The sequence below is a fragment of the Phocoena sinus genome, chromosome 2 (assembly GCF_008692025.1).
Source record: "Phocoena sinus isolate mPhoSin1 chromosome 2, mPhoSin1.pri, whole genome shotgun sequence".
In the NCBI taxonomy this organism is placed as follows: domain Eukaryota; kingdom Metazoa; phylum Chordata; class Mammalia; order Artiodactyla; family Phocoenidae; genus Phocoena; species Phocoena sinus.
The window spans coordinates 178,378,749-178,395,323 of NC_045764.1; the positions used below are offsets into that span (position 1 = coordinate 178,378,749).

Here is a 16,575-nt window from a genome sequence, read left to right on the forward strand (position 1 = left end):
TAATGCTGTCAGTGGATCCAGGAATTGGGGGAAGGGTGTTGAACAGGTGAAGCACAGGTGATTTTTAAGGGGGTGAAACTATTCTGTATGATATGCAACGGTGGGCCCACGACACGATGCCTTTGTCAAAAGCCATAGAGCTTTATGGCATAAAGAGTGAACCATAACGCATACATTTAAAAAATCATTTAGGAGATCCTGAATCTCAGGATGGAATACAGACAGTAAAACCTGTCTACTGACATTACACATTTTGATACAGTGTACTGGCGGTGGCATCCTAGGTAACTTTCCAAACGCATGGAGTTTGCAAGGGTGATGGTAGATGAGCGTCTGTTGGGGCTGCCATGCTGACCTCAGTGTGTCCACGTGGACACGCGCTGACTGCTCGGGAACCACCGCATGTGCATCCTGGGACCCAACCACTAGGTACCGGGAGGCACCTGGTACGGGCTTCTCGCTATTGGGCCAGAGGTTCCAGACGACAGGGAGGAAGGCTAGAGAGGTCCACGAGGCTTTGGGTTAGGGCTGGACACACCACTGTGTTCTCAAGTTTAGTTGCATATAGGTAGAGAAGACTAGGTTCAGAAATACTGGTAGACACCAGTGTGTACCTGGGGCGGGACACACGCATTTCCTTGCTCTGTCAGCTAAGCCATCATAGAAGTAATAATAGCCCAGTAGGTTGAGCACATCTATCACCAAACTCCTGGTTTCTGATAACATTCCATGACCAAAGAAAACAGAATTAATTAGACAAAAGGCTAATTCCAGGGCTTGGAGAAGGAGTATGTAAGACAAGGCTAGGGCATCTTATGTACACAGTTCCACAACCTAAAGAATCTTCCAAAACACAAAACCACAGAGGAATTTCAAAAGGATACAGGAGCCAACCCCAAAGTTTAGCCAGCTTCAGGCTAAGACTGGAACAATTGGAACAAAATTAAAATGTCGTGTTTAATTTTTTTTTAACACTACTTAAGTTCTTAATTTAATTTTATTTTTTTAACATCTTTATTGGAGTATAATTGCTTTACAATGGTGTGTTAGTTTCTGCTGTATAACAAAGTGAATAAGCTATAAGTATTCATATATCCCCATATCCCCTCCATCTTGAATCTCCCTCCCACCCTCTCTATCCCACCCCTCTAGGTGGTCACAAAGCACCGAGCTGATCTCCCTGTGCTATGCAGCTGCTTCCCACTAGCTATCTGTTTTACATTTGGTAGTGTATATATGTCAATGGTACTCTCTCACTTCGTCCCAGCTTACCCTTCCCCCTTCCCATGTCCACAAGTCCATTCTCTACGTCTGCATCTTTATTCTTGTCCTGCCCCTAGGTTCTTCAGAACTTTTTTTTAGATTCCATATATATGTGTAAGCATACGCTATTTGTCTTTCTATTTCTGACTTACTTCACTCTGTATGACAGACTCTAGGTCCATCCACCTTACTACAAATAACTCAATTTCGTTTCTTTTTATGGCTGAGTAATATTCCATTGTATATATGTGCAATTTCTTCTTTATCCATTCAACTGTCGATGGACACATAGGTTGCTTCCATGTCCTGGCTATTTTAAATAGAGCTGCAATGACATTGTGGTACATGACTCTTTTTGAATTACAGTTTTTTCGGGGTATATGCCCAGTAGTGGGATTGCTGGGTCTATGGTAGTTATATTTTTAGTTTTTTAAGGAACGTCCATACTGTTCTCCATAGTGGCTGTATCAATTTACATTCTCACCAACAGTGCAGGAGGGTTCCCTTTTCTCCACACCCTCCCCAGCATTTGCTGTTTGTAGATGTTTTGATGATGGCCATTCTGACTGTTGTGAGGTGATACCTCATTGTAGTTTTGATTTGCATTTCTCTGATGATTAGTGATGTTGAGCATCCTTTCATGTGTCTGTTGGCAATCTGTATATCTTCCTTGGAGAAATGTCTATTTAGGTCTTCTGCCCAATTTTGGATTGGGTTGCTTGTTTTTTTTTGATATTGAGCTGCAGGAGCTGCCTGTAAATTTTGGAGATTAATCCTTTGTCAGTTGCTTCATTTGCAAATATTTTCTCCCATTCTGAGGGTTGTCTTTTGGTCTTGTTTATGGTTTCCTTTGCTGTACAAATACTTTTTTAAGTTTCATTAGGTCCCATTTGTTTATTTTTGTTTTTATTTCCATTTCTCTAGGAGGTGGGTCAAAAAGGATCTTGCTGTGATTTATGTCATAGAGTGTTCTGCCTATGTTTTCCTCTAAGATTTTACAGTGTCCGGCCTTACATTTAGGTCTCTAATTCATTTTGAGTTTATTTTTGTGTATGGTGTTAGGGAGTGTTCTAATTTCATTCTTTTACATGTAGCTGTCTAGTTTTCCCAGCACCACTTATTGAAGAGGCTGTCTTTTCTCCATTGTATATTTTGCCTCCTTTATCAAAGATAAGGTGACTATAGGTGCGGGGGGTTATCTCTGGGCTTTCTATCCTGTTCCATTGATCTATATTTCCGTTTTTGTGCCAATACCATACTGTCTTGATTACTGTAGCTTTGTAGTATAGTCTGAAGTCTGGGAGCCTGATTCCTCCAGCTCCGTTTTTCTTTCTCAAGATTGTTTGGCTATTCAGGGTCTTTTGTGTTTCCATACAAATTGTGAAATTTTTTGTTCTAGTTCTGTGAAAAATGCCATTGGTAATTTGATAGGGATTGCATTGAATCTGTAGATTGCTTTGGGTAGTAGAGTCATTTTCACAATGTTGATTCTTCCAATTCATCTGATTCATGATTCTCCATATGTTTGTATCATCTTTAATTTCTTTCATCAGTGTCTTATAGTTTTCTGCATACAAGTCTTTTGTTTCCTTAGGTAGGTTTATTCCTAGATATTTTATTCTTTTTGTTGCAATGGTAAATGGGATTGTTTCCTTAATTTCTCTTTCAGATTTTTCATCATTAGTGTATAAAAATGCAAGAGATTTCTGTGCATTAATTTTGTACCCTGCTACTTTAACAAATTCATTGATTAGCTCTAGTAGTTTTCTGGTAGCATCTTTAGGATTCTCTATGTATAGTATCATGTCATCTGCAAACAGTGACAGCTTTAGCTCTTCTTTTCCAATTTGGGTTCCTTTTATTTCTTTCTCTTCTCTGATTGCTGAGGCTAAAACTTCCAAAACTACGTTGAATAATAGTGGTGAGAGTGGACAACCTTGTCTTGTTCTTGATCTTAGAGGAAATGGTTTCAGTGTTTCACCATTGAGAATGATGTTTGCTGTGGGTTTGTCATATATGGCCTTTATTATGTTGAGGTAAGTTCCCTCTATGCCTACTTTCTGGAGTGTTTTATCATAAATGGGTGTTGAATTTTGTCAAAAGTTTTTCTGCATCTATTGAAATCATATGGTTTTTCTCCTTCAATTTGTTAATATGGTGTATCACATTGATTGATTTGCATATATTGAAGAATCCTTGCATTCCTGGGATAAACTCCACTTGATCATGGTGTATGATCCTTTCAATGTGCTGTTGGATTCTGTTTGTTAGCATTTTGTTGAGGATTTTTGCATCTATGTTCATCAGTGATATTGGCCTGTAGTTTCCTTTCTTTGTGACATCTTGTCTGGTTTTGGTATCAGGGTGATGGTGGCCTCGTAGAATGAGTTTGGGAGTGTTCCTCCCTCTGCTATATTTTGGAAGAGTTTGAAAAGGATTGGTGTTAGCTCTTCTCTAAACATTTGATAGAATTCACCTATGAAGCCATCTGGTCCTGGGTTTTTGTTTGTTGGAAGATTTTTAATCACAGTCTCAATTTCAATGCTTGTGATTGGTCTGTTTATATTTTTTATTTCTTCCTGGTTCAGTCTCGGAAGGTTTTGCTTTTCTAAGAATTTGTCCATTTCTTCCAGGTTTTTCATTTTATTGACATATAGTTGCTTGTAGTAATCTGTCATGATCCTTTGTATTTCTGCAGTGTCAGTTGTTACTTCTCCTTTTCAATTCTAATTCTATTGATTTGAGTCTTCTCCCTTTTTTTCTTGGTGAGTCTGGCTAATGGTTTATCAATTTTGTTTATCTTCTCAAAGAACCAGCTTTTAGTTTTACTGATCTTTGCTATTATTTCCTTCATTTCTTTTTCATTTATTTCTCCTCTGATCTTTATGATCTCTTTCCTTCTGCTAACTTAGGGGTTTTTTTTTTGTTCTTCTATCTCTAATTGCTTTAGGTGTAAGGTTAGGTTGTTTATTTGAGATGTTTCTTGAGGCAAGATTGTATTGCTCTAAACTTCACTCTTAGAACTGCTTTTGCTGCATCCCATAGGTTTTGGGTCGCCATGTTTTTGTTGTCATTTGTTTCTAAGTATTTTTTGATTTCCTCTTTGATTTCCTCAGTGATCTCTTGCTTATTTAGTAGTGTATTGTTTAGCCTCTATGTATCTGTATTTTTTACAGATGTTTTTTCCTGTAATTGATATCTAGTCTCATAGCGTTCTTGTTGGAAAAGATACTTGATAGGATTTCAATTTTGTTAAATTTACCAAGGCTTGATTTGTGACCCAAGATATGATCTATCCTGGAGAATGTTCCATGAGCACTTGAGAAAAATGTGTATTCTGTTGTTTCTGGATGGAATGTCATATAAATATCAATTAAGTCCACAATGTTTAATGTATATTTAAAGCTTGTGTTTCCTTATTTATTTTCATTTTGGATGACCTGTCTATTGGTGAAAGTGGGGTGTTAAAGTCCCCTACTCTGATTGTGTTACTGTTGATTTCCCCTTTTATGGCTGTTATCACTTAAGTATTGAGGTGCTCCTCTGTTGGGTGCATAAATATTTACAATTGTTATATCTTCTTTTGGACTGATCCCTTGATGATTATGTTATGTCCTTTTTTGTCTCTTGTAATAGTCTTTATTTTAAAGTCTGTTTTGTCTGATATGAGAATTGCTACTCCAGCTTTCTTTTGACTTCCATTTGCATGGAATATCTTCCTCCATCCCCTCACTTTCAGTCTGTATGTGTCCCTAGGTCTGAAGTGGGTTTCTTGTAGACAGGATATATATGGGTCTTGTTTTTGTATCCATTCAGCCAGTCTGTGTCTTTTCGTTGGAGCATTTGTTCCGTTTACATTTAAGGTAGTTTTCAATACATATGTTCCTATTACCATTTTCTTCATTGTTTTGGGTTTGTTGTTTTAGGTCTTTTCTTTCTCTTGTGTTTCCTGTGTAGCATTTGTTGTAATGTTACAACATTTGTTGTAATGCTGGTTTGGTGGTGCTGAGTTCTCTTAGCTTTTGCTTGTCTGTAAAGGTTTTAATTTCTCCGTCAAATCTGAATGAGATCCTTGCTGGGTAGAGTAATCTTGGTTGTAGGCTTTTCCTTTTCATCACTTTAAATATGTCCTGCCACTCCCTTCTGGCTTGCAGAGTTTCTGCTGAAAGATCAATTATTAATCTTATGGGGATTCCCATGTATGTTATTTGTTGTTTTTCCCTTGCTGCTTTTAATATTTTTTTCTTTGTATTTAATTTTTGATAGTTTATTTAATATGTCTTGGCATGTTTCTCCTTGGATTTATCCTGTGTGGGACACTCTACACTTCCTGGACTTGTTTGACTACTTCCTTTCCCATATTAGGGAAGTTTTCAACTATAATCTCTTCAAATATTTTCTCAGTCCCTTTCTTTTTCTCTTCTTCTGGGACCCCTATAATTCGAATGTTGATGTGTTTAATGTTTTCCCAGAGGTCTCTGAGACCGTCCTCAATTCTTTTCATTCTTTTTTCTTTATTCTGCTCTGCAGTAGTTATTTCTACTATTTTATCTTCCAGTTCACTTATCCGTTCTTCTGCCTCAATTATTCTGCTATTGATTCCTTCTAGAGAATTTTCAATTTCATTTATTGTTTTGTTCATCACTGTTTGTTTGCTCTTTAGTTCTTCTAGATCCCTATTAAACTTTTCTTGTATTTTCTCCATTTTATTTCCAAGATTTTGAATCACCTTTACTATCATCACTCTGAATTCTTTTTCAGGTAAACTGCCTATTACCTCTTCATTTGTTAGGTCTGGTGGGTTTTTGCCTTGCTCCTTCATCTGATGTGTGTTTCTCTGTCTTCTCATTTTGCTTAACTTACTGTGTTTGGGGTCTCCTTTTTGCAGGCTACAGGTTTGTAGTTTCCATTGTTTTTTGTGTCTGCCCCCAGTTGCTAAGGTTGTTTCTGTGAACTGTGTAGGCTTCCTGGTGGAGGGGACTGGTACCTGTGTTGTGGTGGATGAGGCTGAATCTTGTCTTTCTGGTGGGCAAGACCACATCCGGTGGTGTGTTTTGGGGTGTCTGTGACCTTATTATAATTTTAGGCAGCCTCTCTGCTAATGGGTGCGGTTGTGTTCCTGTCTTGCTAGTTGTTTCGCATGGGGCATCCAGCACTGCAGCTTGCTGGTCATTGAGTGGAGCTGGGTCTTAGCGTTGAGATGGAGATCTCTGGGAGAGGTTTCTCCTTTTGATATTATGTGGAGCTGGAAGGTCTCTGGTGGACCAATGTCCTGAACTCGGCTCTCCCACCTCAGAGGTACAGGCCTGACACTCGGCCGGAGCACCAAGACCCTGTCAGACACACAGCTCAGAAGAACAGGGAGAAAGAAAGAAAAAGAAATAAAATAAAATAGAATAAAGTTATTAAAATAAGAAAAATTATTTAAAAAATTAAAAAGTAATAATAAAAGAAAGAAAGGAAGAAGAAAGCAACCAAGCCAAAAAACAAATACACCGATGATAACAAGTGCTAAATACTATACAACCCCCCCCCCCCAAAAACAAGCAAGCAAAAATGGACAGACAGAACTCTGGGAAAATGGTAAAAGCAAAGCTATACAGATATAGTCACACAAAGAAGCATACACATACACACAAAAAGAGAAAAAGGAAAAAAAATCTATCTATCTATATATATAAAAAGGAAGAGATCAACCAAATCAATAAACAAATCTACCAATGATAATAAACTCTAAATACTAAACTAAGATAAACATAAAACCAGAAAGGAATTAGATGCAGAAAGCAAACCCCATGTGTACAGTTGCTGCCAAAGCCCACCGCCTTAAGTTTGGGATGACTCGTTGTCTATTCAGGTATTCCACAGATGCAGGTACATCAAGTTGATTGTGGAGATTTAATCCGCTGCTCCTGAGGCTGCTGGGAGAAATTTCCCTTTCTCTTCTTTGTTCTCACAGCTCCCGGGGCTCGGCTTTGGATTTGGCCCCGTCTCTGATTTAGGTCGCCGGAGGGCGTCTGTTCTTCGCTCGGACAGGACAGGGTTAAAGGAGCCGCTGATTTGGGGGCTCCGGCTCACTCAGGTCAGGGGGAGGGAGGGAGGGGCACGGAGTGCGGGGCGAGCCTGCGGCGGCAGAGGCCGGCGTGACGTTGCACCAGCCTGAGGCGTGCTGTGCATTCTCCCGGGGAAGTTGTCCCTGGATCCCGGGACCCTGGCTGTGGCAGGCTGCACAGGCTCCCCGGAAGGGGGGTGTGGATACTGACCTGTGCTCGCACACAGGCTTCTTGGTGGTGGCAGCAGCAGCCTTAGCGTCTCATGCCCGTCTCTGGGGTCTGTGCTCTTAGCCGCGGCTCGCGCCCATCTCTGGAGCTCCTTTAAGCAGTGCCCTGAATCCCCTGTCCTCGCGCACCAGGAAACAAAGAGAGAAGAAAAAGTCTCTTGCCTCTTCGGCAGGTCCAGACTTTTCCTCGGACTCCCTCCCGGCCAGCCGTGGTGCACTAACCCCTTCAGGCTGTGTTCAGGCCGCCAACCCCAGTCCTCTCCCTGTGCTGCGACTGAAGCCCGAGCCTCAGTTCCCAGCCCTGCCTGCCCCGGCGGGTGAGCAGATAAGCCTCTCGGGCTGGTGAGTGTCGGTCGGCCCCGATCCTCTGTGCGGGAATCTCTCTGCTTTGCCCTCCGCAGCCCTGTTGCTGTGCTCTCCTCCGCGGCTCCGAAGCTTCCCCCTCTGCCACCCGCAGTCTCCGCCCGCGAAGGGGCTCCTAGTGTGTGGAAACCTTTCCTCCTTCACGGCTCCCTCCCACTGGTGCAGGGCCTGTCCCTATTCTTTTGTCTCTGTTTATTCTTTTTCCTTTTGCCCTACCCAGGTATGCGGGGGGTTTCTTGCCTTGTGGGAGGTCTGAGGTCTTCTGCCAGCGTTCAGTAGGTGTTCTGTAGGAGTTGTTCCATGTGTAGATGTATTTCTGGTGTATCTGTGGGAAGGAAGGTGATCTCACGTCTTACTCTTCTGCCATCTTGAAGGTCTCTCCCTTCTGTTTGTTTTTAATTCAAAGTGCAGAATAAATATCCAAGAGTCCATACAGCTATCAATAAATGATTGAAGGAATAAAGCATGTGGAGGAGAAGAGACCAATCTCACCCAGAGAAGAATCCCACATAATTCCATGTTCCCCGTACTTCTGTTTCAAGGTTAAGGAGCGTCGACCCTGCCCGTTGAGGGTGGCCTGCACTCAGAAACTTAGGAGAACTTCTGGGTGTCCCTAAATTTGTCAACAACTTTTTTTTTTTTTTTTTTGCGGTATGCGGGCCTCTCACTGTTGTGGCCCCTCCCGCTGCGGAGCACAGGCTCCGGATGCGCAGGCTCAGCGGCCATGGCTCACGGGCCCAGCCGCTCCGCGGCATGTGGGATCCTCCTGGACCGGGGCACGAACCTGTGTCCCCTGCATCGGTAGGCGGGCTCTCAACCACTGCGCCACCAGGGAAGCCCCTGTCAACAACTTTTTAGACATAAGACCAAAAGCACGATCCATGGGAAAGAATTGATACATTAGAAAGCATCACAATGAAAAACATTTGTTCTCTGAAAGCCCCTGTTAAGGGAATCTAATGGAAAGCCACAGACTGGAAAAATATATTTTCAAATAGCATATTTGGTAAGAACTTGTGCTGTGAATGCACACGAACACTCATAACTGAACCAAAGAAAGTAAGCAAGCCAATTAAAAGTGGACCGAATTTCTGAACTCACCAAAAAAGATGGACAGATGGCAAATAAGCACTTGGAAAGGTGCGCCCTGTCACATGTCATCAGGGATCGCAAGCTGCAACAACTGTGAGGTACCACTGCACGCTGAGAGGCTGGAACGCAGAACATGGACACACCAGGCTCTGGTGAGGACCTGGGCCACAGGAGCGGTCGCTCACGGCTGGGGGTGTAATGTAGCTAAAGCTCCTGTAACGCGTGTTAGCGCTTCTCCATGGAGATAAACCTGGACTGCCCATGGGGTGGAGCAGTTCGCTCTCAGCTAAGTCCCCAAGTCACTTAAAGACTCAGGTCCACACAACAGCCTCATGGGAAGGCTCGTGCCTGCGTTACTCACTCGAGCTTCTCCGTAGTCCCTAAATTTTGCTTAGGGTGTTTATTGTACGGAACATCCCTCCTATACCAGTAAACACATGTTTCTAACCCCATTTTCTCTGGAAGGCTTTAACCCAATCATCCCTGTGTTTCCTCAGTCCCAGCACAGCTGCCCTGTCCCTCAGGTTTCTGAAACACTCTGGATACAGGTTATCACATTGTATGTTTGCATAGTAAGACATGGCTGTGTCCTCAGATCTTAGACTGCTCAGCTCCATGTTGGCTGTGCTGGTGGAAGTGTCCACAGTCAAGGCGACTCTGCCCTGCAACTATAGTGCACAGCCTGTGTCACCAACGTTAGGGGAGATTTGTCCCATCCGTTCAAGCCCTTGTTGAGGGGCATGTGGCACCCAGATCATAGCGTAGCCGGTGAAGGCATATCCAGAAACCTTGCAGGAGACCTTCTCTGATACCCCAGGTCCTCAGCTCAGCCCCAGACTGCACCAGCTGGACCTGGGAGTGGACAACTGTGGACAAGAGACAGAAGTAGATGGAACATCCCTTCACTGATCCTAGATCCCCCCTCAACCCAGAGACCAGGGAGCCCCTTACCTGTAGCCACTGCGACCAGGAAGAGGACTCTCCAGCTCCAGTCTATGGTGAGGGCTGTGCTCTTGGGGTTCTTGTGGAGGAAGGGGTGTGGTTGTTAGGTGATGTTCTCATGGCTCGGAACATCCATATTTAACCTAGGACACATCAGCTTATTTGCATATTCATGAAGCTGAAAAATTTGTATTTAATACATGGACCATCTTACAAGAAGCAGGCTGATGACCCCTAAACCATGCTTAGTGGGAGGCTGAGAGTCCACATCCTCACCCTTGTTTGAGGACATGCATCCCCTGCCATGTTCCTAAACACTGTACAGGCAGAGCTCCTCCCACTGAGGGACCAGCCCACATAGGACAAGGTCCTCTTTGTGAACCAGCCTTTGAATGACACAGACGCCTGAGCCTGTTCTGGGCTTTCAAGTCTGAATATCCTATTTCTGGAATCAGTGTGTCCCCAAACTCTGCAACCACTGGGTAAACAAACAAGCAAACAAACATACACACACACACATACATACATATCTTGAAGTCCTACTTCTCATTGTCTTATTGAGTTAGGTAAGTGTTTTCAATAGGACCCAATATTAAACACTTCAGCAGTCCTTGTCCTACTAATTATTGTTTTCTTCCCCCAGTTTCAAAGGAATTTAATATTATTTACATAGTTAAGGAACAGACGATACATTTCCATTTATTAGAAACTGACCTGTATAATAAAATAGATTTTAAATTTCAGTGTATGTCATTATTACCGCTAAGGAAATCTTAGCCCTTGTCTGCCTTAAAACAATCTTTATTGGCCGTAATTATTGCTGTGTAGTCACTGCTTTTGGTTAATTCCTCAAATCATTTAGATGGTCCTGTCTTCCACTTAGTGGCCTACAGAGCTTTGACTGAGGCTCCTACTTCCTGTGTAAGAGAAATTTAAAACATTTTTTGCTCTGTCCCTACTTTTTATTCTGTGGCAGTTTCAAAATAAGACTCCAGCCACAGATTTGGTTAAGTTGCTTAAAAGAAAATATATAACAGAGAAGATCACCCAATCTCTGCTTACAGCCACAACCTGAGTTATAAGCTCAATTACTCCAAATAAATAGTTCTTCTAGGTACTTAATTAGGCCTTAGTATCTAAACAACCAAGCAATTTCCCCAAATAAATAGGAAGAGGAAGGCAGCTCCATACTGTTGTTGCTCTAGGGAGACACTATTAAGGACCTCGCAAATCATTTTTGTTTTAAAACTGCATCTACTCATCAAGCACTTATTAAGCTTTATAAATATACAGAGAACTCTAGTCCCAAAAACTTTGTTCTATACTCTCCAAAAATATCTCTTAGGAGGTAACACAAAATTTAAGTCCTCACAATAGTGACTTTATTAAACTAGTTGCTTTATAAAACATTGCAGGGCTTCCCTGGTGGCGCAGTGGTTAAGAGTCCGCCTGCTGATGCAGGGGACACGGGTTCGTGCCCCGGTCCGGGAAGATCCCACATGCCGCGGAGCGGCTGGGCCCGTGAGCTAGCCGCTGAGCCTGCGCATCCAGAGCCTGTGCTCCGCAACGGGAGATGGGAGAGGCCACAACAGTGAGAGGCCCGCGTACCGATAGGGAGGGTGGGAGGGAGGGAGATGCAAGAGGGAAGAGATATGGGAACATATGTATATGTATAACTGATTCACTTTGTTATAAAGCAGAAACTAACACACCATTGTAAAGCAATTATACCCCAATAAAGATGTTAAAAAAACAAAACAAAACAAAACAAAAAAACATTGCGGATGTCATATTTGTTAACATAACAATTTACCAAACTGTAGTTAAGTGGCGCAGTTTGCTGAACACGTTTTATAAAGGAAAGGAAATGCCAAAACCCTATTAAAGCTGATCCACTGCAGCCTCGGAGAACAAAGGAGATTTGTTTCTCAGACACTTAAATCAGGCAAACAAAGCAGGTGAGGAGCTTCCCTCCCCCATCTGAAGCACTCCATCAGTAGAATAGTCCGATAAATAGAAACTAGACAGTCTATGCGCCCAAGAGATTCCACAACTTGGTAATGCAATAATGGAGAGGTTTATCTTCTTCAGCTTCCAAGTTGGAGGGTTTTGGTCATTTAATTTTTAAGGATCAAACTCGTGCTTTTCAGCTGCCGTATCTTCACTCTGAGATAAGCAGTCTTCTTCACAATGTATTTTTAATATCCTCACGCTCAATTTTCAGACTAGGTGCACACCCCATGCCCTTGCAGCAGACTGCTTTTCTTGACAAGTTATGAAGTAGTTCAAGGAGGTATGGTTAAGGCTGTATTACTGAATGGTGCTGGTAAATACTACACAATTTTTTGTCACGTTGCAACTTTTGTTTCCAATTTAGTGACTGCTGCTATGGAATCAGATAGCAACAACAACATTATTAGGTCTGTGTTTTTAAACTATGATTTAGTAGCAATGGAGGCTCCCAATTTTACCCCCTTGGCAGCAAGTTCCAAGTTCTCTCATTTGCACGTTAGCACCTAAGTGTCAAGGGGTTAAATAACCAGCACAAAAGATACCGCACTTCTGATTGTAGCATTTGGCAGAACTGAAAGGAAAGAAAGTTGTGCTACATGTTGAAGGGATTGTGGGCAAGAGAAAGAAGACACCAGGAGAAGATAAAATGTCACATGAAGTCTTCATAGTCTGGTACATAACCTCCATCATAACCACCATGATCTGCCAGACCGTCTTTCATGGTAGCCTTTAATCCCCCTCTGGGCACCACGCCTTTCTCTTCTTTTTGGCTTTGCTTTTCTTGCTTCTGTTTTCCACTGCAAAGTACAGTCAATGAACTGGTAATCTTTTTCAAGTCATCAATTTCCAGTGAAACACACACATCTCGAACTAAGGCTCCCAAACACTGGCATAATATAGTGATTTTCCATATTGTGCAACTTTATCTTTTAGTAACGTTCCAAACTCTGTGAAGGCATCTCTTGAAGATGGGTTCATAGCATCTATTCCATAAACTGTATTATTAACACCAAAAGTTTCTTTCGCTACTTCGAGGTCTGACTCTTCCTGTAATTTCTTTAGCCGCAGTTTATCTGCTAATTGCTCTGGTGTTAGCACTCTAGGTTCTTCAGGTTCTAACTTGACGTCCTCGTCCTCGTCCTCGCCTTCCGAGCGGTCCCCGCCGCCCCCCACCTTCCGCACCGGGTCTTCCACGGAGAACGTGTCCACGTCCCAGGAGTCGGAGTCCCCCGCCGCCGCCGCCGCCGCCATCGCAAGCCGGGTGTGAGCCTAATTATTGTTTTAATTGAAAAGAGGAGACTCAGCCTCTGAGAGCAAACCCCTCCCCCGTCCCCTCTGCGCCCGCGCCTGGGCTGCAGCCCTGTGCTGGGTGGTCCTGAGCGCCCCCTGCAGCCCAGCGCATACCCTGCAGGGGAGGTTCCTGCCTGGGCTCACAGGCAGTTACCTTCCAGCGTCCCTAGACCAGTATTAAATGGCTGTTTTCTGCCTTCAGAATATTCTTTTAGAGACAACATATTATTTTTAATCATCTCTAGAAATAGCCTCAATAAATCCACATACTCGGTAGGGAGACCCCAAACAAGCATTTTATGAAAACACCAGGGAGCCCCTTCCCTGGATCTGTGGATGCACTGATGCCGTTGACACTTATAGTGAGTCCAGACACTCTCAAGGACTTTGGGGGCCTCTCATCTCCTGGAGGCTCCTATGGTCTAATATTATGTCAGAGAATAGCTGAGCATAGAAATCATGGGGCTCAATGCCCACTCACCCTCTACTATTCCAATAACACACACACACACACACACACACACACACACACACACAAAGCCTGATGTTGGCAGCAATGATCCCAAATTTGTCTTTCTTCCCTGAATCTAGCACAGGGGCTGTGCCCGTCCCACTGGCACTAAGCCTAGGTGTGTGACTTGATTTGACAAACAGAACAAATGCAAGTAGACAAAGAAAGGTGCACACACATTGGGTTTGCCTGTTTCTGCAGCACCTGGAACCCTGCAGGGGCCCCATAAGAAGGGACCAGGCTTTGCCCCACATTGTCAGAAACCAGTTCAGTCACCCCCTGGACAACTCAAAGCAGTGCAGCTGGGGGTCCCCTAGTGACCGCACCTGTGGAGGGGAGACCCCTGAGAGGTCGGAGGAGGAGAAGTCAGAGCCCCTGTCACCCAGCTCAGGTGATGCTCCTCTGTAGGGTGACCTGCATGAGGGGGCAGCACCGGGCAGGTGAGCTAGGTCGGCTGTGTGAGCTGTACCCTGGCAGGGCACCTCTTCACCAGAACGGCCACAGGTGCCTCCATCCTTGGACTCCATCCTGCTGGTCACCTCCCCTCCTGACCACCTGCCCCGAGGACCTCAGGACCTGGCATCTGATGGGGAGACAGGCCCACTACTTAGTCAACCACGTCCACTCCACCAAGTCCCTGTGACAAACCTGCTTCCCTTTCTGGTTCTGAGTCTCTGGTGAAGTCTTCATAGGTATTCCTGAACATATCAAATACCCAAGAGCAGGACAGAGGTTTTGGCCATGACCATCAGGGCACAAGAGAGAATGGAATCTAAGGTCCAGGAGTGAGGTGCTCTGAGCCTGGTCTCCCAGCTGTAGGTACCGAAGCCCCAGTGCTCTGATGTCCTGGATGTGGTCTCGGTGCATCACTAGTTGCCCTCCCCAGAGAGAGTCTGCACATCGTGGATCTTTCAGTGTTAATCCACTGCCAGGACACTGAGGTGGAGGTCATGTGTGAGGAGGGGGCTTTCTACATTGTTAAGGTTTAATACCTGTGGTTCAGTGGAACTGGGTCTGGGCTGTGACCTCCATAAGGGTCTCCAGTGTTGTGGCTCATCCCCTGCCCCTACTCCCTCCCAGGCTGCAGTGTCCCCTGTCTATTCCTTTTTAATCTCTTAACCTGATAGCTGTGCCCCCTCCCTGGGTCTGGAGAGGACAAGAATTCCTACGCACCTCCTAGGAGAAGCTTGTGGAATAGTTCTTCCTCTGGAGGGTCTGCCTGATGGAAGTTCTGGGTATGTTTCAATATTTCTCAGTTGTTAGTCTTTGCTTCCCTCTATCAGATGTCATGAAGGGATAAATATGGATCCTTACTGTGAGCACTTGGATGTTTCTGGGGTTAAATCTCACAAATTATGGAGTGTGGACCCCAGAAATTCTCATCCTCACACTGGTCCACCCTGGTCCTGCAGACATGCATAATTATTCAACAATAGGTGCTCCCCCAGCAGCTTCTCTTCCAGGTGGGCAGACCTCACCTGGATTCTGGACATGCCCACCTCTCTAGTTTTGGGGTGGGGCTTTCCCCTGCAATGTCAGGACTCTGTTAGGTTCAGGGAGATTATTCGTGTTCAGTTTATTCAGAATTTTCTTGCTTTAAGGATGGAAATGACCATTTCCAAACCTGTTACCTGTTGATGCAGAAACCAGAAGTACCAGCAGAGGTCATCTTTGACATGTTAGTAAAAGGAGGAATCTAATGTCACTAAGTGTGAGAGGATCCTGGACAGACATAACTGAACATAGGAAGACAGGGATGAAGGACACAGCAAGACTCTTACATAAAAGTCTCGGATTCCAAACCTCTCCCCAAAAGGCTGGAATTCAAAAAGTACAATGGGTGAGCGGCTGGTCACGTCCCTGGTGACAAAGTTCTACTCAGAAGGCAGGAGAGAGTGTCTCATGGGGCACCCCTGGTTCCCGAGTAGGTAATTTAGGGGAGGAGTCATCCCCCTACCCTCAGTCCCTTTCCATGTCTGCATGTGGCCTTGGGAATGCTGTCACCACCTCCATACGGGGTGTGGGTCAACTGGGGGTGAAGCTGACATGTGCGTGTTCCATGTGGAAGATTGTTCAAACCCCCTCTCTGGGTACATGAACTGTTGAATCTCCCAAGCCTGGAAACACTCACATCTGGGCTCTTGTTTCATTAGTTTGTGATTTTCCTCATTGTTTACTCAGTTCAATCTGTCTTCCTACACTATCTGCTGAAATAGCCTCACGTAATTATCTAACGCCATTAAGATAAAAAGTGATTTGAAAATCACTAAGTTCCACTGAGCCCAAAGTCGGTGTTTGTTGCGTTAGACAGTCATGAGACATGGCTGACCACCAAGATGGTGCTCACAATGGTTTCATCTTCAGCAGGGAAAATTCTGTACATTCCTTAGATGTGTTAGGCTCTCTCACTGATAACCTTGACCTGGTGTAATGTTTTCATGGACCATACCTCAAAATTAAAACTGAGATTATTAACCAGGAATTACTAGCAAAATCTTTGCTTTAGAAGATATTCCTCTATCTGATGTAAAATCCACCCAAATGATAGAAGTTACTGCAGTTACTAGAGCTTGTCAATTGGCGAAGACCAGAGAATAAACCATAGGTTTGGGGAGTAGCGCAAGGTATTGGATTGTTTTGAAAACAAAGCAGGGTGTCGTCTCACATCTGCTGGAAACATCATCAGATGAACAACAAGGTAAGGAACTTTTAGACAGGCCTACACCCTAGAGACTTGGCATATAAAGGGGAAGGCAGTGCAAAATTAGATACTATGAAAGCTGTAGATAATCCTGTAGCAGATCGTTTACCCAAGAGTGGC

General features: G+C 43.9%; 1 protein-coding gene and 2 gene segments (V, D, J or C); all 3 read right to left on the reverse strand.

Moving 5' to 3' along the window:
• Nucleotides 1-16,575, reverse strand: part of LOC116748808 — a 136,166-nt gene that overhangs the window by 107,773 nt on the left and 11,818 nt on the right. The window contains 1 exon segment of the C gene segment in view: nucleotides 14,788-14,797. Coding sequence covers nucleotides 14,788-14,797 — 10 coding nt within the window.
• The window catches only part of LOC116748807, a 91,679-nt gene that overhangs the window by 56,683 nt on the left and 18,421 nt on the right, over nucleotides 1-16,575 (reverse strand).
• LOC116748809 (eukaryotic translation initiation factor 3 subunit J-like) lies at nucleotides 12,233-13,273 on the reverse strand. The gene is given in 2 exon segments (XM_032622233.1): nucleotides 12,233-12,838; nucleotides 12,841-13,273. Coding segments are annotated over 2 exon segments (600 nt in total). The 5' UTR covers nucleotides 13,205-13,273; the 3' UTR covers nucleotides 12,233-12,602.